Source organism: Symphodus melops (assembly GCF_947650265.1).
Source record: "Symphodus melops genome assembly, chromosome: 1".
In the NCBI taxonomy this organism is placed as follows: domain Eukaryota; kingdom Metazoa; phylum Chordata; class Actinopteri; order Labriformes; family Labridae; genus Symphodus; species Symphodus melops.
Genome location: NC_136691.1, coordinates 4,817,751 through 4,844,835, shown reverse-complemented (window position 1 = coordinate 4,844,835; position 27,085 = coordinate 4,817,751). Strand labels below are relative to the sequence as shown.

Below are 27,085 nucleotides of genomic sequence, written 5' to 3'. Positions count from 1 at the left end.
TACAACTGCAAGTGCGGTAAATGGTTAAATCTAACCTGAGAGTATTCCTGACTGAAATGTATGTAATGGTCTAAACAGGTTTGGGCTCACCTTAAGTCTCGCGAGGACTTTCGCTACATCTGAACCCCTGAGAGTGAGGAGGGAGTCCTGGAGCTTCTGGAGGGAGTTAGCGCATTCATCCATCCGAGCCCTAATTTGTTCCTGAGCAGCCGTCATCTGCCTGTAAACGTCCTCGGCCTCAGAGGAAAGCTCCTTCAGCTCCTCAATCTTCTTCCTCATCTGGGTCTCCACAACCTGTGACCAAAAAAGACAGACTAAATCAAAACATCCGTCTGACAGGATACGGAGGATCAAGATGAAATGAAAAAGTGTAAAATGGGGCCATCATGATGAAGTGCTCGAGTAAAGCCCCACAAGCCATAGCATACAGTGGCAAGGCCCTAAAATATGTGAAAATAAAATGTTCTAACAGAAATGTTTTTTTGTTTTTTTTAACACTAAGTTAAAAATTAGAACATGTTTGTATATGCTGACTTGTCCATCCTAGCAGCTCTCTTTCAAACACACACTAAATGTCAAACTAAATCAAAAGCTGCACGCTGTACCTGCAGCTCCAGAGGGGGCTCTGCGCTCTGAAGCAGCGTCTGAACCTCACTCGCTCTTCTGTGGAAACGCTCAGTGTTCCCCTCCTGGGCTAGAATCTCGTTCTGTTAACAGCAACAAGGAGATGGTTATTGTTCAAACAACTAGAGCAAAAAACTGGAGAACGTTTCTTTCCCAAACGTGACCAAATCTAGAGGAGGGGTAGGGTGGGAGTGGGTGGGTAGTTGTACCTGTAAGGCTGAAATTTCTTCCTCTGTCTCGAAGGATGGAGACTCAGCAAACACTGCCAGTTTATTGGTGGTCCAGTTCTCCACCTCTGCTCCCAGCTGGAGGACCCCGTCCCACAGCGACAGGCCACGGTGAAGGTTTTCAAGGTGAGAATCGGTTCTCTCTGATATCTGTAAGAATTTGAGTTTCAGTAGACAAGCTGTCTGTTAAAAATTCTCATCATCAACAGGACAATGTTTTTACCTTTAGGATCAACAACATGAACACTAAACAGGTAAAGTATGCTTTAATATCACGAAGTGCAATGTGAAGAAAAATATTCTAAAACGATCAGTATGTAACTCAAACACGTAGCGTTCAAAATCAGTACTGCAGTCTCCCCTCGCCCGTCCTCCCACCCGGAGAGTAGTGAGTCACCATGTAGCAGAAAAAGAAGCTTCAGTGTTTAGCCAGCTCTACATCGGTCTTGAAATCTTTCTATGTTCTAACCTCCCTAAAAAACATCCTAGTTTGACCAGTTTGCTGATTTTTTTTTTCAGTTATATTTAACCTGCACAGTCAACATTTTTGACATTTTTTGTCCAAAATGAGATCATTTAAGAAGCGTCGCTGATAGCAAATGAACACACCAAGGATTGCAGAGTGTATGCAAAAAATGTTTTTACTCGACAAGAAACTAAAAGAAAAGAAACCATGACCACCACATTCTTTGATAATTAAAATGGAACAGCCTGTTGAGACTTGTACGCACATCCAGCCAGCGGTCCATGAGAGCGTCCGCTTCTTCCTCAAAAGGGAGTCTGGTGCATTCTGGGATCTGACGTAAATGAGTGTGAAGCTGCCTGCAAACACTGCGAACTTCCTCTATCCTGCCGCCGAGGCCGCTCAGCTCGGTTTTTGTTTCCTGGACCTGAGGAGTCGTACACAAAAAGCACGCACCATACGCATTGAACGCACTCGAGCAATGATTCAACAGCAGAGGTGTTTTCCTTCATCCGTGGAATCAGAAGCGTGCTGTACCTTAGCGTGCAGTCTCTGCAAGTTGTCTTTCCCCATGTAGGAGGCTTGTTCACTGATGGTGCTTTCTGCTCTCTGCAGAGTCCCACTCAGCTCCCCACGGATGCTCTGAAACCTCTTCAGCAGCTCTGTTAGGACTCTACACCGCTCCAGTCTGGATGTGAGTCATGATCAAAACACACACAGGCATCAGACTCAACCAAAACACCTCGAGACAGAATGACTTCAGAAGGAGAGCGGAAGAGTCAATTCTGTCTTTACCGTTCAGACACAACTTTACTGGTTTCTTCCCAGACCTCCTCCAGCTCACTGGTTTGACTCCCATCAGTGAACCCTGCTTGTGATGCTTCTTCTTTAAGGCGTTGACGCGCAGCGTGGAGGCCAGCGAGACGACTTTCTAGCTCTTTTAGAGCACGTGTCCTGCAGCAGAAGAAATGAACTTAAGCGTGCTGAGGGAGCCAAGTGACCTCCACTGTGCATGCTGAATAAACACTGTAGTGAAGATGTCAAAACAAAATAAATAACATTATCTGACACCCTCAACTTGCAACACATAATCACAATTGATATGTTGTTACCTCCCATCCAATTTGAACTTATCAAAAAAAAAACAAGCTACTTAGATCACAGCTGTTTTCATGTACCTGAGGGGAGACCTAATAAGGGCTCTCTCAAGTGGACAGTAAAGGAACTGCAGCCCTCTGTCTTCATTTTTTGAACACCAGAGATTGTCGCTCTGCACGACCGTGATCAGTGTCTTACCTCTGTTGCAGAGCAGGCAGGGTGGGCTCTTGTAAGCCCAGCTGTTCAGCTGCTCCCTCCAGCTCCCTCAGAGCTCTTATCAAGGCAGCTCTCCTCTGAACCAAACTGTCCCTCTCCTCCTCCTCCTCTCTCTTCACCTGGCTGCTTCTTCTTCTGCTTCTCTCGTCCTTTGCTTTATGGATGTTCTCTTCAGATTTGCACGTCTGACCCTTCTGCTCATTTTCCCCTTGTGCATTTGTTTCATTATCTCCCTTCAATTTTCTTATTCCGGCCTCCAACTCTGACTCCTCTTCTATTATATTTGGAGACCGATGCTTCTCCTGCTGTGCTCCTTCCTTTTGTGATGATTCATCCCAAGACTTCATATGACATATCTCCAAAGGCTTCAACTCTTTAATCCCCTCTGTTTGTTTATGTCCTATCAGACATATCTCCCTCTTCTTGGTATCCTTCCACTCCTCAGCTTGCTGGAACAACGACGTCCCCACATCCCGGCACGTGACAGCAGAACCATCCATGCTCAGAGTCATCCCCGCTGTCTTTAAAAGGCTGTCAGCTTGTTCCGCAGCCCTCTGCAACTTCTGCTGCCAGGACCGTCTCTGCTGCTGCCAGTCCGCCTCATTCTGCTGCCTGCTGGAGTCCGGGTGTGTCACCGGGTTTGGGATTTCAGCTTTCGCTTCCCTGACTGCGACTAGGAAGTGATCCAGGGCCAGGGCAGCTGACTGAACACTCTCCAGCCGCTGTCTGAGCGGCTCCAGAAGATGGACGTCGCCGTGCAGAGGCGGACTGAGGGACGACGATCGGACTGATAGCCTTTTCAGTTCAGCCTGCAGTCTGACATCAATCTCCTGTGGAGGGATTAATCAGAACGTTTGCATGTTTCTCTCATAAAGTGAAATGTTTTAATCGTCTGGTATTGGCATAGATGTACCTGTAAATCAGATACCAAATCAGGATCAGGCAGTGTTAAGGAGGAGATGTCCATCGGTTTCCTGATGATCCAGTGAAGTGTTTCTGTCATCAGTGTCGCCTGAAGGTCTGCAGAATCCATCAGGTCGAGAGAAGTCACCCTGCAGATGTCAGAGTTATCAGGATACCAACATTTTACATTTGGATAACATACTCGTAAAAATTCAATCTGTTAAGATACCACGCCAACAAAAATGAATCCCCTGCCACCCAAAACTGGATGGTTTGTATTATTTTTCATTTTCAACCTGCATACAGACAACGTCACTGAACACAGTCACACATTTGACAGACATTTTAACATTTGAAAAGCAAAATAAAATAAAAAAAAGTATAATCCAAAAAGAGAATATTCCCCTGTTTTAACATTGCTGATGTATCTGTACTATGTAGCCTGTGTTCTCTTTTAAATCCCGCAGCAGCTTCTGGTTTAGAAAAGGACTGAAGATCTGCCGTCCTTATCGAGCTTTGGTGCTTTCACTAGGGATCTTTAAAATGACATGAATTGAGATTGAACTATTTTAAAACCTGTGGAATCAAAGTATCACAAAGTTTGACATCCGTGCAGCACAATAGAGACAGTGGTTAAGATTAGAGGGTTAAACAGTCTGTCAAAAGCTGAAGCAGAAGACAAACGACACTTCAGTCAAAGGTGTAACCTCTCCTGCTCTTTCTCCTTCAAACACACAGATTTCACCTCTCCAGTACTTCCTGGTCAGGGGAGTGCTCTTTCTGAGGAGGTGCGGATGTCTCTGGGATGACGGTCCACTCTGGCTCCTGTTTGGTTTCCACGGTGTTGCCCCTGACAACAGCCTGGGAGATGGGAGAGTGACACAGAAACCGTGCAGTGAGGAGAGGAGGGAAAGATGGAGCGAGCGGTGAGTCTATCCAATTACTGAGGATTAGCACCCTGCAGCTGCTGCTGTGTCTTCTACAGGTCAGTCCCAACCAGCGAGACTGCTGAGCTTTTATCTGACCCGCGTCACTTCAGGAAATACATTTTATACAGTGAGGGGTATTTATTCAAGTCAGTGCATTATACTACACACTACTTTTTGTCTCTTAAGAGGAACAAATTCAAAGCTGCATCTGCAACAAAAACAAAGTAAAGAAAACACGAAGAACAATATTAACTGTTTTGCAGGTAGAAAAAAAGACAGACAAAAAAACCCCACAAAAATCTGCAGCGATTGGTTTTTTTAAATCGTTGAAAACCTTTAAAAAACACGTTTCAGTTTATTTCTGTATGTCTGCTGCTAAAGATAAATATCAGAAATGTGCGTTGAGATGACTTGGCTTCCTGTCCTCCTCCCACTCCCTCGACTGTTTGACATCATAAGTCAGTGACAATATGTTCTGTACCTTGAGTTTGTATTAAGTTTAATCTTATTTGAGGCCTCTCTCAATATTCTAACTCCACATTTAAACATTGTTATTGACGTTAAGTTTTTACATATAAGTGCGTTTTGGTTTTGTTGTTTTTACACTGAATTGATGTTTATTTTAATCAGAGCCTTAATTTTTTTATTTTTCTGTGTTGATGTACTTTATATTCATGCTCGCTTGGTTTCCATTCATTAATTAATACGTTCTGGACTGAAACTAAAAGCCTCTTGATGGGTTTCATTTTTGAACCCATCAAGAAGGCTACAAAGATCTTATTAAAGGTCTTTGTATGTCTTTATTGTAGGGACAGGTCAGTGGATTGATGAGTAAATTGTTAGCGAGAGAGAATGACGGGTGGGAGAGGTGCTACAGGTCGGATTCAAACCCGGGCCGCCCGCTTTAAGGACTCCAGCCTTCATACATGGGGCAAACGCTCTAACAACTCGGGTACAAAAGTCTTCTGACTTGTGACCCCATACATGGAAGATTTGTCATGATGATCATGAATGCTTGTTGAATCATTTACACACTCAAAGGCAGCATGCATATAGATCAGACATCAGGATACTCTAATATTAATATATGGGTCACGAAAATATCAAAGACTGGCTGAAAGACCCAAATCTATTGTTGAATGAGGCTCATGTGCACAAAAAAACCTACAAAATTAGTCAATACAAAAACTTAAATGTGACGTTAATGTAACAGAAACAACATTAAAACCTGCAGCAGAACTGTTTTTAAAATCATGTTGAGATCTTTATCTTATTCTAAATAAAAGACGGCCTAACTCTCAAAACTCAAGTAGTTACGTTTAGGTGCAAGATCAAGCTTAAATTGTGCTTTGAGAAGAAGTCGAGAAACCAAGACAAAGAAATATGTTTAGTAGATAAAGCGTGCGCTCTCTTCATACCTGTATCTGAGCCTGTGACAGCGGAGTGCTTCCTGTGATGTGCAGCAGACGAGCTGTCAGCTGCTGCTCTTTCGCTTTAAGAGCAGGCTTCAGATGCTTCCCAGACGCAGAGATTTGACTTTGTCTCTGTTGATCTTTGTCCTCCGCTGGGACCTCCTGAGCTCGGAGCTGGACGACGTCCCCACAGGGCTGCGCTGACACGCCGACGCCCATGGGTGAGAGGTCTTGTTGTGGGTTGAAGGCGTGTTGTTTCTGAGGGAGATTGTTGCTCCGCTGTAAGTCGGCCGGCGTGCCAGTCGCTCTCAGCGGGGAGTTTCCCCAGAACTGCCGTCCCCTGCTGAGTTAAGAAATGTTCGTCAGGGGGGGGGGGGGGGGGGGGGGGGGGGCACCTCATTAAGATTAATAGACTTGAAGGATTACAGAGTGACAAACATTAATATATAGGCTGTCTGCTTCTATAAAACCGTGCAGTTCAATGACTCAACATCTAGAATAGCTATGAATGGTTATTTTATTTCAGAGTTAATTCTGCTCTTTTTAATTCCAATTGGAAATAATCTTCCTTAAACAAAAATCTGATCTTCTTCGTTCTGTGCATCCTACCTCGAAAGGGATCAAATACAGTTTTTATCTCAACTTTCAAATTCAACTTCAACCGGTCTTAAAAATGAGATAAAATCCATGTTTACATGTTTCTTAATGAAGCTATTTAATAAGCGGGCTCAAAGCAATATGTATTTTATGTCCAAAATCACAATTTTAAAATGATGAGCTGCCTGTTGTGACAGTCTGAATACTTCATTCCTAACTCTGGAAAAGCAAATAAACATTGATGTCAAAGATTATGGGGGCGGCCAAAAAGATTTTAAGGGGGGTCCATACCCCTCATCTGGACACGCCCCTGATCTTTCAAACAAATAAGAATGTGAATACAAGGCCCTGTAGCTGAAAACACCAGCACTGACACGTGAAGTCACATATTAGGTCTCGAAAAATATAACGTACATAGGCAGACTTTCAAACCGTTTTATGGCTAATTTAAAACTTGCATATCACAACCAGGGGCACTTCTAGGGTCTGCTGGAGCCCTCGGGCAAACATTTATTGGGGGCCCCTCCGACCACTGTCTATTATTATTTTCACAGCAATAATGCAGGCGAGACTTAGCAGGGCATTGAGAGTGAGGGCTGTCAGATGGGGCCCCATTAAGGAGGTTTCCTACTGTCATTGCAAAATTTTTACATTTTCAGGCAATGGTTTAGTTTAAAGTTTGTCAGCCGTTGGGGGCCCCTACTGGCCTGGGGCCCCTGACTGGCCTGTTGACAAGCAGCACCTCTGGTCACAACAAATCAAACTTTTACAGCTGTATGATATAATAAGTGTCTGGTAGTATCTGTCTGTAGCTGGAACTTACTTGTCAGATGGGAGCATTGTGTCACTGGGCTGTGTCTCCTGCACTTCATCTGACTCCCTCAGGTGCTCTGTTGCTAGGGACGATTCTCCTGGTGTCAGCGTGTCACACAGCTCCTGCAGTGATTCAGCTCGTCGCTCCACAGATGCATCTTCATCTGTGACAGCCTGAGAGGGAACATGAACTCCTGACTCACTGAACTCAAACTACATTTTTATCTGGTTACCATGAAGCATAGAGTCGCACAACACTTTTAAATGTTAATGTGAACCGTACAGGGTTAGGCAAATACCTGTCGCTGCTGCAGCAAAAGATCAAGGTCAGTCTGGTCAATTGCTTCATGCAAATGGTTAGTTTGCATCTCACATTGCACAACAGAAAATGACTGCTTTCCCTCTCTGATCTGAGACCGCAAGACGGGAACAAAAGCAGCAATTTCTCTGCGTACGTCCTGAGAGTGACACAAACAAGCAGACACCTACATGTAAGTGGTTCCAGGTAATCATGCATTATTCATCATGTATCCTAATAACCATAAAATAATCAAAATCTCATTTCGCCATTGAGCTGTGCTATAGTTTAAGAGTTGGGATAAACCAAAAACTTGTGAGCAAAAGAATTTAATCAAGCTGAATGGATATTATTTTAACCGGTATTTTATCAGAAATTATATAATTTTGAGAGAGCATCAGATAATAAACGCCCATGTCACAATTCTTCTTTTGATATTAAGCTAAAGCAAGGAGCCAGTTAGCCTAGCTTAGCGTGACATTTGGGAAATGTTTTTTTCAATCCTATCTTTTTACGGACTAAACTAACAAGATGTTTTAAATGTACTTTAAGAAGGAACAAGTTTGAGAGGTGTGGCACACTTGTTTTTTTTTTAAGATTTCTGCCTTTATTGAATAGCACAGCTAAAGAGGGACAAGAAATGTTGGGAGGAGATGGCCATGATTGGAGTCAAACCCACGGCTGCTGTGATGAGGAACAAGGGGTACGCAACATAACCGCTAGACTGTCCAGAGCCCCAAGAAGTGACATCTGCTCAAATATTCACAAGTGTATTTGTATAATTAAAGTTAAATACGGATGCCACATCCTGTTACACTCGACCACTGACCTCCTACGTTTTACTAGATCAATGTATTTAATATTAAAGACCTTTAATTTATTACAAATGCGAAACAAACTGAATCATTTCAGAAGTGTTACTCAAAGAAAATATATTTCAAGTTTTTAAAATTTCAAGTGAACTTTTCTTTATCACAGAATCTCCTGAACACAGTGTCATTATACAAACACAGCCCCCGTCATACCTCCCACTGTTGCCTGACCGAGTCAGAAAGGCGCATCACTTCCTGAAGTTGGGACCCCGTGCAAAAGGCCCCAAAACCCTCCACTGCACCCAGGAACTCCTCGAGGACGGCGGGCTGAAGAACTTTTAAAGCTTTCTGAACAGGAAAGACACAAAGCTGGACAAACAAGACTGGCAGCTGTGCAAAGCAAAACACCACAGACCTGAAAGACGCAGGTGAAGATTTTTGATCGATTTTTTTTTTTTAGTTCTTTAGGTCTGGATGTTGGAACATGAAAAGCAGCTCGGATTTATTCTTTAATAAGCGACACAGTGGCAAAAAGCTGGTTTTACATACTCTGAAATAACTTGTGCTCATTAGCTAAAGCAGAGATGATATTTCGGTGGGAAAATGTAGACAAAAAAGCTTTTTCTTGAAAGACTGAATAAAATACATCATGTACTTTTTTTTGTCACTGAGAAAAAATGCACTCGGAATAACGTTGTCCTTTTAGTCTGTATTTTTTAAAGCATACCTGTTTCTTCCTGACTTGTGCATCTGAAACGTCTCTGCCTCCAAATAACTTGATGGCTTGCTGGATGCGTCCTTGCAGCTGAGACCTGGCCTTCTGCAGTCGGCTCTTTGCCATTGACTGGGCTTTTGAATGAACCTCACTGCGATCCATGGCTGGAGGAAGTGGAGGTTTTTTCTCACTCTGTGGAGCCTTTGGTTTGCCTACAATCCTGGATTTTAATGTGCTGCTTTGTGAAGAACGAGAGCTTTCTCTTTCCTTGGGGGCTACACTTGTTACAAGTTCAGAAAAGCTTGCACTTGGAGCCTGAGTGTAGGTTTGTGGAAATGACTGAGGATGGATCATGGGATCCGATTCAGCATCTTTAACAGTTTGATTGAGAGGAGAGTGAATTTGTGGTGCTCGTTCTCTTAAAGGCTGAGACAGTATTTGGACTCGGGGTATGACAATGGTTGGTTCATCCTGTGTAACAGTCTGCTGGAGATCTGTTGCCCTTTGTTGAGGCAACGGAGACGGAAACTCTGCTAAAAACTGATTTGGGATGTGAGTTTGTAGGACAACATTCCCAGTCGTGTCCACATGTGTGGTTCTGGCCACAACAATGGACCCCAGCTCTGGCTGCTTCTGTGTCTGATTGGCTGCTCCAACAGGTCGCTGGAATCCAAGCAAGCTAAACATGCCAAGAATCTCCTGAAAAAAAAAGAAGGAAAAAAAAGTCATTAAGCAATAAAAATTCAACAACTGAAGACCTAAGGGACGAAACTAAACCTAGTTTAAACTCACCTGGCAGTGGTGAACCGCCTCTGAGATCCTGTCCTGCATGTCAGAGGTGCTGAGGTGCTGCAGAGGAGACGTTTTCTGTACCCGAGCCACAAGGTCCTGCAGATCCTGCCCATCAGTCACAACCTGGTTTTCCAGCTGCAGGCCTCGAGAGATCAGGACCTAGAAAGGATTGTACAGTATAACATGCAGTGTGTCATGTCTATTGTAAAAAACGGCCTATCCAAGTTAGTATTTTGTTCTGTAGCTCTTATTTCTGAGCGCACCTGAATGCATCCCCCATTGTCTGAGCCCCCCTGAAAGCAGCATGCTCGCAGCGCATCTACTGACTGACGGACAGACGGACTTTTTATTGTTGTGTGCGTCCGTGGGACAAGTGAATTTATTGTTAACGGAACTATGATTGTCCAATTTCAAAATGCTTGAGGTTACTTGTTCTAAATGTATGCTAATTGCAGCCCAGCTTGTTTTAAGGTACGAGACTGTATTTAATGCGAAGTGTTTTGGTATTCTCAATTGTTAAAAGTATTCTGCAATTTTCTGTAGTTTACATTCCTAGTGGTCTTTTCTTTTGTTCTTTGTTGTAGAATCACACACGCATAAACAAATAAGTTCAGTTTCAACAGGCAAAGGAAATCCTTATCTGAACTTCATAAAAACTGCTTGAAAACACTGGATTCTCCATCCTTTTTTTCTCACGTCTCACTCACATCTTGCACCTTGCTTATGTGTTTCTTTATGTTTATGTGTTACATATGTGTATCTGTGTACCAACTGTGCAACGCTGTGATGACACGTTTCCCCCTGGGGAACAATGTTATCAAACCTGAAAAGAGTTCTGGGATTATCTGTCCCGTTTTGTCAAACCAGCTATGACTATGTTAATGCCTCAGAATTAGAATGAGCACACAGTTTTAGCTCACTGACTTTGGCTGTAGATTTCAGTGCAGGGCGTCCTTTGTGTTTCTTCTCCTTTAGTTGCTGGTAGCAGTCCAGGGCCTCGGTGCTCAGGTGGTTCAGCTCAGCCAGACGGCCCTCCAGCCGGGACGCAGCCCTCTGCAGCTCTCCACAGGTCCTCTCTGCTTCAGCAAGCACCTGTCGCACATATGTACAAGTCATCAGAAGTGAAACCTGGCCGTGGTTTTTTTTACAGCATTATGAACAGAACTGGTTTAGTTTTAACTGCGAGAAGAAATGAAACCTGTTGAACGGGATGTTTAAATCACCTGTGGAGATGTGAAGTCTGTGGACGGACTGACAGATGAAAGATCCACCTCAGTCATCTTTTTACTCAGCAGCTGCTCAAGAGGAAGAAGAGAAATCAAAGAACAACGATCACATACATGAAAGAGTTTGATAGCTGTTTTCATCCAACCCTTCTATTATTAGTATCTTTACCAACCTGAAGTTTCTGTCGTTTAGCCTTCAGTGAGACTGAGGCCACCTCCAGTGGCTCTGTTAGTAGAAAGTTGGCCTCCTGGGTCAGTGAAGGCACCGTTTGAAGACACAGAGGGCCTGCACTGGGCTCTGATGATACGCCCTGAGAGAGACATGACATAATTAAAATCACATTTAAATAATTTCCTGTAATCCCTCAGTGTCATCTTTTAAATCACATTTTGTTTTGCTTCATAAAAAAAAATAAAATCTGTACTTTGTGGACGGATCATCAGTGAGAGCAGTGATACTCACAAACTTTGTCCTCTTCATGCGTTCGGCCCACTGCATGTTGATCTTGCTGAGCTGCTCTGTCAGAGCGAGGCTGACTGAAGAATCTGACACTTCAATGAGAAAGTTCCCCGCCTCGTTTAACCGGGCCTGACTCAGTGTCCACTGACTCAAATCCTGCAGCAATCAAAACAAGAAATTATAGCAGATCACCACTTCAAAGAGGAATGAGTTAATTTATAAGCTGGGCCTTCTTCAGCCTTTAAATGCAGGACTCAACAAAGAGTCATTTTTTATGGACATACAGGCTGAGGTACCTGATCATGCATATCTATCTCCTGTGACAGCCATGTCTGCAGAGAAGTCACGCAGTTGTTGTAAGTCTCCCACGCCAACGCCACTCTCTCCATCGTCCCCCTCACAGTCGTCGCTGCTTGTTTTACCAACCCAGCTTCCCTCTCTGCCTCCTTCACCTGGCGCGCAACGATCTGGGAATCTTCACCTGGATGGAAGAAGAAGAAGAAGATTCCCTCACATAACATGTCATGGTAGGATTTGGTGCTGTAGAGCACTACAATCACAGACACACGTTTAGCTCGTACTTAGCGCTGCCTTGCTCGTGTAGGCATTCGCCTTTTTCTGCAGGTTTTGGAGAGCGTCCATCAGAATCAAAAGACGGCCTTGGCGGTCCATAGTTTCCTAGAAAACAAATCAACGGACGTCATCACTTATGCTAATTGCTAAAAAGCACCAATTAACAGAATACTTGTGTTCTTAAATGAGTAACAGGTTTTTAACTAAAGCCAATATCATACATTTGACGTTTGTTTTTATCTATTTTTTAACAGGATAATACTTCCAGAACGAGTATTCTCTTTTAGAGCTGGTTTAAAAATGTCCTTACATGCCAGTCCTGCAGAAGCTGGATCACGGTCTCCTGGGATGTGTAGGGGGCTTTCCATGTCTGAACGTCGGCATTGATGCGGCCCAGGAGATCAAGCACAGCGTGACGAGATTCCTTGTATTCTAACTTGATCCCTTGATACTTGGCTGTCACTCTGACATGTGTTAAACTGTTAAAAGAAATCAGGTTTTTTATGCCTCACATGAACGGCTTATTGGAACCAACGTGCTTACACGTTAAACATAAGATGCAGGTAATCAAATCACTTACCGTCTTTTTACCTCATCAAACATTTCAAGGGGCACGACGAAGTTCCCCGAGACATCCATGTTTTTGAACGTATCAAGAATATTGACATGATGGCTCATCTCTTTGATTAAAGTCTGAAAAAAACATTTTAACTATTTTACAGTTTCATCTTCCAAATGGACAGATATCACATGATTCATGTTCATATTTGGAGCCTAAGTCTGACCCGATGCGTAATCAGGTTTATTGTTTTACCTTTAACTTGTCTTGTTGAGTTCTTGCATTTTTTGCAGCATCCGCATGATCTTCCAATGTCCCTTCCTCTTCTGTTAGCGCTGCCTCTGCATGCTGCAGCCACACCACAACTGAGCCCAGAGGAGGAGGAAGACTTGAGTCCAGGTCGGCCTTACATCTCTGCAGCTGAAAAACATGCACAACCTGGAATAAGTACAGATTCTGGTCTTTGCCATGTAGTCCAGAAAATGTTCTAGAGTCAACGGAAGAAGGATTAAGGACATTAATTGGATGCAGTTTTTTTTTTAGCCAGAACATAAGTGACTAGAACCTGTGGACGTCCTCACCTCCTCTTCCAGGCGATCCCACGCTGTCTTGAGAGCTCGCTGCTCCTGGCTCAGCTCAGGGCAGCGCTTTATTGAAGCAAGGAGGGTCATCACTGGTTTCCTTTGCTCAGTGAACGAGTCCGATAGTTTCTGAAATACCTGACGATCCACATGCAGACATATCTTCTTAACACGGTCCCAATGATCCGCAGTTGTTTTTTTTCTATCCTTAGAGAGCTTGTTCTTTTGCCTCACCTGATATTTTTCAGCAAAACTGGAATTTTCTGTCGCTGTGCGTGCCTCCGACAGGTCCTGGTAGGCCTGCTGCAGCCAGGAGGTCACCTCTTGTGCTCGCTCACTTTGGGGGACCTAAATGTTTAATTTTTAAGGTGTGTTATATACTTAAAGAAGTCATAACTTTTGACCTCACAAAAAAAGCAACAGAATAAGAAAAGCTGGTAAATTACAGATTGAAAGACAAAAGAAGAAGAACTACCTGGCGTAGCGGTGAGACAGCAAATGCAGGAGTAAAGTGTGCAGGTAAGTTGACAGATGGGAGAGAAGAGGGCTCCACCAGAGGAAACAGCTACCCAACCAACACCACAACAGATCACAGGAAAGAATAAACAGGAAATGTTAGAGGACAGTGCAGGAACAGGAAGCAGCAGGGTGAAACAGTATGAGGTTTTTAAGAGAAAAGAATCAGATTTGACATCAGCTATGATTTGCGACTGTGCAGTGATTTGTGCAGTTAAGTTTTTAGAAGTTGAGAGCGAAGTGCTGGTTTGCGTACCTGCAGGTGGTCATCAGGTGAAGGCATGTCATTGGAGTACTGGAGAAACTGGGCCACATAAGTCATAATGGACTTCTCATCAGGGTCTTTAACGTCGACATCTGACGTGCAGGTAAATACAAAGAAAGGTTTGATACGGATAAGAAGCTCTTGTAGTGATTGGTGTAACTTTTGCACAGAAGCCACAGGTCACTGGTGATGAAAATTAATGCTAATGTGGAAGTGCTTAAAAACACGCAGATCTGAGAGTGTCCATTTGAGGTTGGCCAGGCAATCCTCATTAGAGCGCATGAAGGAAAAACTCATTTTTACAGAAAAGGTTTTGGTGTTTTTAGCTCACTTTCATGTGGCTAAAAACCTGGGTGAATTTTCTTTGTAACATATTGTATGTAATAATAACTAGACATAATTAGGGGCGTGGTTGAGTTAGCTGAGGTGAGTCGTACTGTAGCTGTTTGCCAGGAGGCTAAAGCTAGCTTCACCTCTTTGCTTGCTTCTAAATTGATTGAGGTTTGTTTAAAGTAGCGTTTCTAAAAAGGGACCTGTTCACATGAAGCTTCAGAGCGCTTCTTAAGAAGTCAATTGGCGACAACTGAGGCTACATTAAATCTATGGTCACACCAGTTTACTAAAATCAAGGTGGTAGACATTATGTACACAGGTGACCATGGTCATATATTTCAAAACTACTACTGTGCTCAAACAATCTTAACAGTGATAGGTGTTGCTAAATCTGTCAGCCTCACCTTGGGGCTCCAGCAGACGGGGGATGTGGAGCTCCCTCTCAGCCAGGTGGAACGCCTCCTCCAGGTTCTCCTGGTTGCTTCTGGCTCGCACAAGAGAGAGATCAACCAGCTGTGGCCGGAGAGAGCACAGGATGGCCAGGAAGGCCTCTCCGCTTCTCCAGCTCTTCTTAAAGTCCTTCACACTGAGAGAGCAACCAGCCCTGGAGACAGAACAACGATTTCCTTACCGGGGTAGACCTGCCAGAAGATGTACAGCACACGGATGGTGAATAACCTACCTTCGACACTGGTCCCTGACCCACATGAGCAGGGCCTTCTTGGCAGATACTCGGAAGCGTCGATGCAGAGGTGAAGTCCGGCCTGCAGGGACTGGACTAGCTGGCACCGGGCTGCCAGAAAAGGAGTCCAGGCTGGTCAGAGAGTCCAGGGAGGAATGACAAGAGCTGTAGGAGAGAGTGCTGGCCAGCTCCTCTATCTAACACAGAGACAACAATATAATGGATATAAAATGATCAGCACCTTTAAAAGCTGGAGAGGGTTTAGAAATGACTGCATAAGTTAATATTTGTATTCACATGACAGTGCAGGATGATGGTCCATATGAGGCCCAGGATGATGGAGGGCCGTCCATCGATGATATCTGGGATGTTAATGTTCACCAGTTTGATCTGATCAAACAAAACGGATACATTAAAATGCCTGATTGTGCATATTTCTGAGCAATAATTACTGTTTTTTGGTGAGGTGACGTACAGATTTTTTCTTGAGAAAGTTTAACGCTGTCTCGATGTTGGCCCTCTGCTGGAAAACCCCTCGACCCCTCTGTCTTTTCTGTGAAGACAAATCACAACATCAGCTTGTTTGGGAAAATAATATCCCCTGTATTTGTTTCTGTGTCCTACTAGTCCAACAATCACACTGGAATGCTATGATACAGATCAATCATGGACTTCTTGGAGGAATTTTCGAATCTCTTCAAGTCCCTTGAAATCAGAAAAAAAAAGCATCTGATGGACTCACCATGGGTTGACCAGTCATCACCTCCAGCAGGTCGAGCAGCTGTGACCCATTCTTAAGGTCAGAGAAGAGGTCGGACACGTGTGACGGAGGGCATCTCTGCAACGAATCAAGTTTGATTTGTCAATCCAGCAGTAAGATGCATGACACGTGTTCAGGAGAAAAAGAACCCATCTTAAACAACACTCATCCATCTAATGCAACTATCTTCACTCGTCAGCCTTTGCTAAACAAGATTTAGAGCAATTTATGTAAACACTACAATCACTGAAGACACAATAATCTCAGAACTGATCAGATATTGCCCGACAATGACGAAGCCTCTGAAGGCAGTGATATAGGTTTCATCTAAGGGCGTCTGCTGTCAGCTTCTACTGTGTAACACTCTTCTAGTCTTCTGAGTGCTTTTTACACTGCAGGTTACAGTTCCCCATCCACAACACATTCACACAGTGACGGCAGAGTATGTAACGTGAAGTATCCATCAGTGTTAACTAATGCTATTTACGTAGAAGCAGCAGTGGGAACAATTTGGGGTTTAGTGTTTATCGGAGAACACTGGCATGTGGCTGCAGGAGCTCCGACCCTCCAGTCTGAGCGACTCCACCACTGAGCCACAGTCGCCCCCAGGTGATAGCTAGTCTGTTGAAGACTTTTACATATGTTGCTATTGTTTGCAATCAAAGTAGCAACTTGGGAAGCAGGATGGAGTCGATGTTGAGAAATGACATCTAAGAGCAGATTCTTAGCTGCTCTTGCATGCAGATGTTTATTTTGCTAAAGCTAAATCGACGTCTGTGCATTCTGCCTCATTAGCTCCCTTCACAGGCTGTTTTCTCTGCAAACTTCTGATGCAGGAAATGTTAGCGGGTGATACTCCTCGTACAAACAAGTGGGTGAGTCAGAACCATTGCAATATCAAAATCCTGTTTCATGCTGAATCTCACACATTCTGTATTTTTTTATGCAGAATTTGAATGGAGAAATCAAATGGAGATTAGGGACCTTGGAAAAAATTCAACTAGATGACAAACGTGGACAGTTTCAATTATAACATGAAATCACTCAGATTGTTCACGTGTCAATCAGTGAAAAAGAAAAAAAGAAGAGTGAGAAAATTTAACTTTTAGAAAATAAAAGAAAAAAATCTGAAGTGCATCAAATTTAAAAAAAAAAGGTCAATATATCAGTATTTATTAGATCATAGAATGTTTCTTTAAATACTGCACATAGCTCATTTAGAAATAAATTTAAGTTTACAGCGGTGACTGTTGTCCTCAAAACACACAGGAAGAATCTCTGGTTGGGGGTTGTAACAGATGGCAGGTTATGAACCAGTGGTTTCAGAGTGCAGTCAGATGGGCATGAGTCTTTTTATGACGAGGTGGCAGGATTCAGGTTACGTGCTGTCCTGCTTCACCGGGGGCACTATTTATTTATACTCTGGGCAAGAGTCGCAGACGGCTCAGTGTCTCAGATCCGCAATGAGCTGCTTCACTGAATCTCAGCAATGAGTCAGCATGTCTGAAGTTTGCTTAATATCACTTACAGCTTAACCACAGCATGACGTCAAGTCACACAACAGTCCCTTGGTAGAGTTTTGGCAAATATGTTTAAAGCTCAAGCTTGTCTAAGTATAGCACACGGAAGAGGAGTTTAACTTTGTGCAAAAAACACAAGTCAGCACTTTCCATCAGGTGTTCTCGTGACGTCGCCTGAACAGACTCTCGGTTCTGGATTAAAATTGTGTACACAAGACAATTATAAAGCGTGTGCAAAAAGTACAGGCAAGCAATACAAAACAGCTTTCCTCTTACATATATAAACGAGTAAATAAATACAGTAGTAGATTCAGTCTGCTGCCAAGTGTTTTTTTCAACAACCCTGACCTGCAACATTCAAACAGGAGCTTTGTTGTTGTTAACTGAAGGTATATGTAGATTCTAGCTGTGTTCAGCAAGTGCAACAAACATTTATGTTCATTTATCTAACCAGCAGAACAGACGAACACATGTGTGTGTACACATGACGCTCAACATACCTTCGAGAGTTGAGCGTTGATCCAGTTGGTGAACGTCCTTTTCTGAATCTGGTCATGCTCCACTGTCGAGGAAACAGACTGAAGATTTAAATCCTTTCACAACTGAAAGTAAGGAATGTGAGAAGGCTAAAACTCTGTTAAAGAGCTGTGGTTTTATTTAAACTCAAACTTTGCTGGCCGTAACATAAAAGAATGCACACAGTGATTCATTATTCGGTTCATTGTTTCCTGTAGACATCTCAGTTACTTTAAGTGAAATCATTGTATTTGAAAGATATGATGAGATTCTGTATAGTTTCACTTACAGAGCATGAAAGTGATGCACAGAGAGATTATAGTTTACAGTGTAACACATATATAAGGGACTTCAGAATTACAAAGCCAAGTTCATTAATGTGTGAGATTGATGGATTCACTGTTTTAATTTGATGCTTTTTTTTGTCCCTTTAGTTGCACCGTGGAATAGCCTCCACTCTGCGTGTCTCCCTTTAGTCACAGTGATGGAAACAACTCTCAGACAGCTCAGCTGATGAGTCTAAAGTAACAACCAGTATGACATCAAACATTTCACTTATTTATCGTCCCTTCTAACTGTATTCACAGAAGGTTTGATCAGTCACACATTCATTTTTCTGTGGTTAAGTTAATTTCGTAACCTTTAATCTAACCGAATGTCCTTACTTTATTTCAAAATAAAAGCAGGGTGGAATTTAAACAGCCAATTACCTAGCGTAAAACAGCACACATTTCAAAATAAAAGCCTTACTTTTAATTTAATGCAGATTGTATCATTTTAAATATGCGATTAAAAATTGTGATTATTTGCGATCAACAATTGAAATTTAGCCATTAATTGAAACTGTGACATCATTTGGCAGCCCTGAAATATATCGATCACGTTTATTATATTCAAAGTAGCAATTATACAACCCTTTGCAAACCCTGAACAGGTTGAACGAAACAAATTCCTTTATGTTTTACGTGAAACATTTAGAGGGACTGTTATTGTTTTCATTTAAACATTTAATATTTAATAAGAGTTATTAAAACATACACAATGAACTAGGCAGAGCAGGAACGATGTCAAGGGTTAATTTTCAGATTGGCTAGGCTGTCTTTTCCCAACTCCAGTCGGACTGAAAACCAATCATATCCAATGTTTAGATGAAATGTAAATGCTCAGAGGGAGCTGACCTTCCCTGTCTGAAACATGGATCAGTCACCATCCTGAGACTTTGTAACAACAGTGCAGCTCTCGGTTGAGCTGCAGGCAGGTAATCAGACACTCACCAGCCACAGCCGAGTGACACACTCTTCGACCCTCCATGCTTATTACCGATGGTCAGTAAATCCATGTATAATGAGAGAAGTTCAAACAACATAACACCGTCCTCTCTAACACACGACCCAGAGTTCCTGTTAACGCTGAAGAACAGCAAGGCTGCCAGATCTGATCTGACTACAAGCCGGGATGGCTTCCAAGACGGGGACAGACATGGACACTGACACTCTTACACACTGCAGCTAATATACACAGAGACGCTCACAACGATAACGAACTCTCAGACTGATGTATACATACACACACACACACACACACACACACACACACACACACACACACACACACACACACAACGAGTGGATTTGGTCATACATGGTCCTTCAAAGGATACTAGAGCAGAACCTGTAAGCTTCTGTTGCCAAAATACTAAACTGACACTATTAATAACATTTGAAATGCCGTCCTTGATACGGTATCACAGAAGTGATGGAAAGCTCACTGAAATACGGAGGAAGCTTAATTATATTATTTTCTATCACTTGGAGAGTAAATGTATTGATTACAGTTGGATGTTGTCCAGAACAACAACTACTTTCAGTATTTAAAAGCGATGACGTACCAAAGAGGTTTGGATGATAAGTGTCATTGTTGACTTTAAATACAATCTTCATTATGACATACAGTACAGTGGAGTGAGGTCGCATGATTACAAACAGGCCACTGAGACTAAATCACGAGTTTGTTCTTTCATCAATACAGAGATTGGGAGTTTTTGTCTTCTGGAAATCAGAGAAATCTCTTTCAGATGTATGCACTCGTACTTCAAATCAGATATGGGGATAAACCTCCCTCCCTCCCTGTGAGTCGGCTGGCTGTTGAAGAGCTCGCCAAGGAGGGAAACACCTCAGAATTTTAATCGCTGGACTCCACCCAGTTCACTGGCATTCCCAGTACAAAAGACGAGAGAGGCTTGATCTGATGTATAACAACGTTTAGCTTCAGGCCTTTTTTTAAAAGCATCAGTTGAATGTGTTTCCTCATGTCGAAAGTCCAATCATGGATCTTCATTTACGACAAACTGAAAGTGATTTAATGAGACTGTGTGTATGTGGAGATTTGAATAGGGACATTGTGACATTATTTTCAGATAGGATACCATATCAAGGGGTCGCACCAGTAGCTTAAAATGGTTAGTGTGCAAACAGGCTGCTGGTTCGAATCCGGCTTGTGGCCACCTTCCCGCATGTCATACCCGACTATTTCTGTCTCTGAGCTCTGACTCTATCCTCTGTCCTGTCTCTACAGTTGAGGCCAAAAAAAACAGTATATCTTTTAAAAAAAAGGACAACATATTAATAACCTGTAATTATTGCATTGATTTTGGTGGCCGATGATTAATATAATCAACATGTAACATTGTCTCAGTCTTTTCAGTTTACAGCTTTGCACTTATTCTGTCTTTATTTCCAGATAGGACTGTGGGACTGAGAGAGAGAGAGAGAGAGAGAGAGAGAGAGAGAGAGAGACTGGGGAATGACATGGGAAACGAGCCACGGGTCGGATTTGAACCTGTGCTGAGATAAATGTTTGTGGTTGTCAGAAAAGTCTTTCAGTGTTTTGGATGTGACCTCCTAAAACAGAAAATAAAATGCGTCGTTGTTGTGTTTACAAAAAGCTGGCGAGACGGGCCACCGCCTCCACTTTCACTCAAAATGTACAAGCCCACAGCACATATAACACTCTCACTTCTCAGCATGGAGCTGCCTGAACCTGAGGGTGAACCTGCCACAAAATGCACATTGTAAGCACATGAATTCATATTGAATATAAGAGTTCTATCAGAGCGATGCAAGGCGCAATGAAACAGTATCTCTTCAAAGTTTGGTCAGCACTGTAATTCCCATGACAACAAATCACATGTCACAGCACATATTAAAGTACAGGAATAGACTGACCTTGGAGGAGCATGTGCACGTTGTCAATGTCCAATGGAATGCCTCCATCGTCTTCCTCCGCTCCACCCGAAGCCATGCAGCCTCCAACCACAGCAAAAGATCAACCTCAGAGAAACAACAGGAGACTTGGAGAAGTCAATTGTCCACTCTGGAGAAAGTGCAGAACGCTCAGGGTAAATACTGCTGAGCAAAGTGTCTTTTTCCAAAACATTGAATCTCACTGCCTCGGCTGCCTGATTAGTCATGTAATAGTAAGAGCGCACCCATCCACACCCTCAAGTTACCACAGAGACACACACACACACACATGTAGACACATGCACGATCTTGAACAAAGAGCTCAAAGAGGAGTCAACACTCTGCTGTATAGGAAAGAGCTAATGTAGATATACTAAAGTAGTCAGGCTGCTCACAGATCTCCAACATACCTGTAGCTCTGTAGTCACTGAACACAGCCAGAGGGCAAAGTGCAGAACAATAAAAATACTCAGTGAACAGGAAATGTCCTCAGCTGTGTCCTTTCATTTTGGCACAGCTCTGCGTGGATTCACTATGTTGAGTCCCTTCAAATAGGACTTGGCCTTTACAGTAGGTGCTCATAAAGGAAACAAGGTGCCTTTTCCTTATTGGAGCGTGCAGGACAAAAAGGCTGGAAGTCCCGCCCACATCCACAACAGGCCAAGATCACTTTCTGCAGGCTAAAATACACACAACTTCTCTGGAAGAAATAAAAGTCATATCCTCCTGATATATTTCAGAGTTGATTAGTTTGGTTTCTGGGTTTGTTTTTGGGAACAGATGATAGTTAAGTTGTGTATCTACCTTTTTCTTTGTCCTCCTTTTTGTGTTTCTGCTACGGAGCTGGTGTTGCGATGTTACAGTTAAGTAACAAGAGGACCTTTGGTTTGTTTGATAAATGCTTAACTGTTTCAGGTTCCTGTCATGTCAATGGAGGATAAGAATAAAAATAAACGTTATTGATCCTTTATTGATTTGCAATAAAAAAAAAAAAGGTTTATCAAGCTTTCACAGAGTTTCACATTGAGTACAGCTCTCTATCAGGGCTTCTAAATTTGAAGTACAATGCAGTTAAAATTACTAAAATGTATTTTTTTTTGTACTTGACCTGAAAATGAAATTCATACTTGAATTCTAAGTTAATTGGGGACAAACTAACACATATTTAGCTGTACCAGGAGAGGAGGTGTGTGTGTGTGTGTGTGTGTGTGTGTGTGTGTGTGTGTGTGTGTGTGTGTGGTGGGGGGGGACAACAGTGGAGCATGTCACACACTATGTCACCTTTACCCTTGAGAGTAGTGCCAGTGTTTTATTTGTTGCTTCGCTATGGTGAGCGGACAAAGCTGGTGGAAAGTCTGTGTCCCACATAGCAGCTGCACCGTCACCTCAAATTCCCACTTCTATTACGGCAGAGCACAGGAGTCAAAAAGTATACTGAGAAATATGAGGTGTTCAGGGAAACGAGGAGAAGCAAGTTGCTTATAGCGGGTGATTGAAATGGAGAGTGAAACAAGTGGGTACAATCTCAATGTTTATTATTATTATGGTGAAGGTCATTTAAGAAGGCAGGTTATAAAGATAAATGAGTATAAAAGGAAAATTAGGGCAGGTTTAAACTATGTAATCATGAAAGAAGTTCTGGCCAGTTGTTGCCTCACTGCCTCCATGAATGATATTTGTGTTTGTAAAGATTTAATCTTTTTTATATCCATTAATTATTTACATTGATCTATAGTATTCCCTGCAAAGTGATACTTCTCACATCAGGTCAAACTTTTTCAAGTTTCAAGCCTGCAAGAGAAGTCATACTCGAAAAATTAAAAATACCTTCATGAAGCTCGCATCAGTAACTTGCTCTACATCAGTCAGTGCTCCAAAACCATGCCTACCTCTTTCAGAAAGCTAGCTTGTGATGGTAGGCCTAAGTCAAAATACTGAGAAAGTTTCTCATTATAATGAGATACTAAGTCATTATATTGAGATACTAAGTCATTATAATGAGATGCTAAGTCATTATAATGAGATACTAAGTCATTATATTGAGATACTAAGTCATTATAATGAGATACTAAGTCATGATATTGAGATATTGCTTTTTGAGACATTGTTTTTGTCATCACAGAGGCGGAAATGGGTCCCCAAAAATATTTTCAAATTCATATAAAATATTTATCAGTAAAGGTATTCATTGTTAGAGTAAGTCCTTAAGGTGGAGACAAGAGAAAGCTATAAAATAAGTCGCTCGCGTACCTCCATAAGGTGGCACTGTAGTTCCATTCGTGCAATAAAAAACTACAGAGTAGAGCGTAGAAGAAGAGTCTCCCCACGACTTTGGTGTTTAGCAGCAGCTTCTGTTCTGACCTTCCCACAGCAGCGTGACGAACTGAAAGGTAGGAGAACAATTCACACGTGTTAACGCATTATCCTCAATGTCAACAGGAAATAATGAACTTAACAAAATTAACTTACTAAAAAAAGAAGCCAACGTCTTCTCTTTATGAAGCTGCGCGAGCTGCTTCTGCAGGTGTACACAGCTAGCTAAGCAGCTAGCTTCCTGCTGAGGTTAACTAGTTAGCGTCCTTTCCTGCATATTGAATATTGTGAATAATATATACTATAATATATATAGTGAATATTTTATCTAACTGTAATATCAAAATAAATGCACGCAGTATAATTAAAAGCCTTTTAAAAATGCCCCCTGTCTTTGTTTAACTGTGTTTCATACAGTGTAGATGAGCTAACTTTGACGTTAGCAGTAGCTTAGCTCACAATCAGGACAGATTTAGTTATTGAAAAAACAACGCATTTTATCCCCTTAGATGAAATAATATCAGAAGAAAAAGAAATGGTGCCACTTTAACCTCTACTTTTGAGCTCCTTTCTCCCAAAGTCAGCTTAGCTAGATAATAAAGAGAGTCTGAGTCTCGGCCTGAAGCTTGTGAGGGGTCAAAGCTTTATCTCCAGTGACATCATCTAAACATCTCAAGTCAGCATTGGCGCATGTAAAATGTATGTACTTAATTTAATTTACTAAAAAGTGTGTGCTCCGTTTGATTTAAGTAAACTACCCGAACATTGAATGACATTTGTGGTACTTTGTTATGGGCACTCCTCGACACGTTTTCTGTCCCATCAAGCACTTTTCATTCAAAGTGCTTTTTCATTATAATGAATTAAACCGCAACACAACTCTCTCACAAACACCATTCAAAAACTAAGGTAAAATCACTAATTAAACTGTATAAAAATAACTGATTTTTATAAAAGGTACTGATGGTACAGAGGAAACACTATCATGAATTCTTCAATGAGGAAACACTGGAGGTTAAACCTGTAATATAGCTAATTGAGATAAAATGAGGTTCAGTTAAAGGATAGACTTAAAAAGGTTGGTCTTGAGTTGGCTTTTTAAAAACGTTATGTGAGGCACCAGTCTGTTAAATAAGAGCTGTACACATGTTGCTTTCTCTCTCAGATGGCTGGAAAGGCATTTGCAAAGTGGTGGTCCTTGATGAGCCCGTACTACACTAAGGTCCACCAGGAGATGTGGGTGGGTCTCGGCATCATGACCTACTTTTACTACAAAATCTCCTATGGCGGTGAGTTCAGAGTTGAAGTCGAGTAGAATAATAACATGCTTACATTAGAACTTATTGCACCGTATACCTTGCAGTTGTCAAAGAAATGAATGTTTGCGGCATATGACTAACATGAGCTGTACTTTTTCTATTCCAGGCAAGAAGGCTGTGAAGGACAGTAAGTGCTCTCACATTTTCTGGACTCGTACTATTCAGCTATTCAAAGGCACAAATATATCCCAATAGTTGCCTCTTTATCACTTCATGTATATTACAACATCAGTTTTCTTTCAGAACATGTAAGGAATGCACAGATACTCAAGTGTATCAACATTTCCCTGTACTTTTTAACATTTTTTACTCTACATGTTGTCATTTGCTGCATAATCTTAATGGACCACCTCTTGGTTATTGTACACAAAAAAAAAGTAATGTATGAGGATTGTCTTTTGATTATTTTATTTTAGGGAGCATAATAATTACTTACATTTTCAACAGGCGTGTGTAGCTTTTAAGATTTCTGTCCTTCTCTTTAAATTGAATGTAAAGAAATATCTGTTTCAAGCTGATAAATAGAGGAGAGTCGAGGGTAGGAGTGTGGTGCAGTAACATGCGATTTCCTCTAGATGTCGCTCACAAACGACTAATCCAGTTATTACTGGTTGATATTTTGGGACTCTTCAGCAGTTGAATAAATAATTAACAAAGTTTAATCTGGGTTGGACAGGATTTATTTTATGCGTCTGTGTTATTAAATGGCTTTTGTTGTTTTCCTCCTTTTTGCAGAGCCTGCTCATTAAGTTTCCCTCTATGCTGACCATCCCTCCACCTCCTGTGTAATAAGGACCCAGATAGTCGAGAAATCCAGCGTCAACTTTGAATTTTTTGTTAATATGGAACAAATAAAAATAATATCCAAACATTTCTTGTTTTCTTCCTTTGTTTCTATTTTTAGCTATTTTAAATGTTGTGACTGTAAAGAAATACCAGTGTCTTCTGAACCACCATTTGAAGTCATGCAAGAAATAAGATAAAAGGGTGTGGAATTAACCTGTGGAAGTCTCTCAACTGTGTAGGACGTATGTAACCCCCTAAAATGAGTTAGAATATTTCGCATCCTCAATCAGTACAACTTCTGCTTTTTTAAAGACGCCTATTAAACTTAAACTTGAAGAAATGTTATAATAAACAATTGTTGACACTTGGAATATAAAGTACTTTCTATAAGGCTGTTGTAACAAGTAAAAACACATTTGAGTTTCTTTATGCCTTTGTCAACGCTGCATAAAAGGTTTGAAGTAGGTGCTTGATTTGAAAAATCCTTAGTACAATTTATGTTAAGGAAAAGTTTACACTTAATTGATCCCTCATATGGGGGAAATTTGGTAAGACCTGTCAAGTCTAGCTAGTTATTTTTATTCTTTGACTTCATTTTTGTAAAGTTGTGGCCTTGAATTAATTTATAAAAAGAAAACTGATGCGATTAGAAATTAGTAAGGCGTTAACATGGCCAATGAGTCACAGTATGAGTTTACACTTTACCTGAATAGACAAACCACAGCAGTGTGTTTGGTCTCTGGTTAGTCTTTAGAGATCTTTAAAAACCCATGATTGGGGGGAGTGTACTTCACAAGAATGATAAACAGTATCTAACCTGTCAGTAGGTTTGTTGTAAATCATGCTTAAACTAAAACTACATTTAAAGCGTACATCTCTGTGAACTTTTGACCTGCTCACATATGACACAAAGAACTGTACCATCAAAACTGTTATGTTGGCATGAATCAATTGCAATTGAATCAGTTCCGCCGGCAGTTTGGTTCATTGAACTGGGAGTGAGTTGAACAGAGTCCTGCCTGGGGCCTGAAGTTTAATAATGGTTGAAGAGTAGAATAAAGTGATTTCTCTTCTGCACCATCAATACTGTGTATGTACTGTAGTGATTTCACTGATATGAACTGTGTCCTATTTGTCCTCAATAAAAAAAAAAAAGTCCTTTAGATTGACACCAACCACAGCTAGCCTACTGTTGGAAATACATTTTGTTTAAATCTCATTGGTTTCATTAAATTGAAAAATTAAATTACAATGAAAAGATTCCAAAAGTATGAACAATTCCCTTAACCATCCACAACTTAAACTGGTCAACATGTCATGTAGATAAGTAGCTGATTTCTTTCACAGGAGCTTTGAAATTCTGGTCCGGTGTGTAGGCGTTTATTAATTTGTTCTACTGTGATGCAAATGAACGTTTGATCTGAGCATCAAAGGGAGCTGCTTCCTGCTGTTAGGATTTTTATAGCATGGAGGACTAAATATAAAAATCCTCTTATATGCCTTAGCACATGCTAAAGTTACCTCTGTCACATGGG

At 41.7% G+C, this 27,085-nt stretch overlaps 2 protein-coding genes across 2 annotated transcripts in view; one reads left to right on the top strand and one right to left on the bottom strand.

Moving 5' to 3' along the window:
- Nucleotides 1-21,473, bottom strand: part of syne2a (spectrin repeat containing, nuclear envelope 2a) — an 86,454-nt gene extending 64,981 nt beyond the window's left edge. The window contains exons 1-35 of the mRNA XM_079362720.1: nt 21,115-21,473; nt 17,875-17,936; nt 15,837-15,932; nt 15,570-15,647; nt 15,392-15,484; nt 15,095-15,291; nt 14,817-15,016; nt 14,071-14,171; nt 13,774-13,863; nt 13,533-13,646; nt 13,299-13,436; nt 12,973-13,137; nt 12,739-12,851; nt 12,469-12,637; nt 12,167-12,263; nt 11,882-12,066; nt 11,589-11,741; nt 11,299-11,436; nt 11,123-11,194; nt 10,824-10,991; nt 9,900-10,058; nt 9,120-9,806; nt 8,606-8,740; nt 7,582-7,740; nt 7,293-7,456; nt 5,879-6,215; nt 4,277-4,392; nt 3,497-3,680; nt 2,611-3,458; nt 2,110-2,268; nt 1,852-2,002; nt 1,583-1,741; nt 834-1,001; nt 606-707; nt 91-294 (exon numbers count right to left, since the gene is read on the bottom strand). Of these exons, the coding sequence (XP_079218846.1) occupies nt 91-294; nt 606-707; nt 834-1,001; nt 1,583-1,741; nt 1,852-2,002; nt 2,110-2,268; nt 2,611-3,458; nt 3,497-3,680; nt 4,277-4,392; nt 5,879-6,215; nt 7,293-7,456; nt 7,582-7,740; nt 8,606-8,740; nt 9,120-9,806; nt 9,900-10,058; nt 10,824-10,991; nt 11,123-11,194; nt 11,299-11,436; nt 11,589-11,741; nt 11,882-12,066; nt 12,167-12,263; nt 12,469-12,637; nt 12,739-12,851; nt 12,973-13,137; nt 13,299-13,436; nt 13,533-13,646; nt 13,774-13,863; nt 14,071-14,171; nt 14,817-15,016; nt 15,095-15,291; nt 15,392-15,484; nt 15,570-15,647; nt 15,837-15,932; nt 17,875-17,936; nt 21,115-21,190 (6,237 nt within the window). The 5' untranslated portion in view covers nt 21,191-21,473. The remainder of the gene's footprint in view (nt 1-90; nt 295-605; nt 708-833; nt 1,002-1,582; nt 1,742-1,851; nt 2,003-2,109; nt 2,269-2,610; nt 3,459-3,496; nt 3,681-4,276; nt 4,393-5,878; nt 6,216-7,292; nt 7,457-7,581; nt 7,741-8,605; nt 8,741-9,119; nt 9,807-9,899; nt 10,059-10,823; nt 10,992-11,122; nt 11,195-11,298; nt 11,437-11,588; nt 11,742-11,881; nt 12,067-12,166; nt 12,264-12,468; nt 12,638-12,738; nt 12,852-12,972; nt 13,138-13,298; nt 13,437-13,532; nt 13,647-13,773; nt 13,864-14,070; nt 14,172-14,816; nt 15,017-15,094; nt 15,292-15,391; nt 15,485-15,569; nt 15,648-15,836; nt 15,933-17,874; nt 17,937-21,114) is intronic.
- A 1,920-nt stretch (nt 21,474-23,393) lies between these two features.
- Nucleotides 23,394-25,635, top strand: atp5mj (ATP synthase membrane subunit j). Its single transcript, XM_079339160.1, has 4 exons — nt 23,394-23,522; nt 24,611-24,734; nt 24,871-24,891; nt 25,500-25,635. Exons 2-4 carry the CDS (start codon nt 24,611-24,613, stop codon nt 25,511-25,513), a joined length of 159 nt encoding a protein of 52 aa, XP_079195286.1. The 5' UTR covers nt 23,394-23,522; the 3' UTR covers nt 25,514-25,635.
- The last annotated feature ends 1,450 nt before the right edge of the window (nt 25,636-27,085 follow it).

Bases quoted from the DNA above. Each gene is read 5' to 3' on its own strand.
- atp5mj (XM_079339160.1), top strand. From the start codon at position 24,611: ATGGCTGGAAAGGCATTTGCAAAGTGGTGGTCCTTGATGAGCCCGTAC. The intron at 24,735-24,870 runs GTGAGTTCAGAG...TTTCTATTCCAG, and splicing joins CTACAAAATCTCCTATGGCG to GCAAGAAGGCTGTGAAGGAC.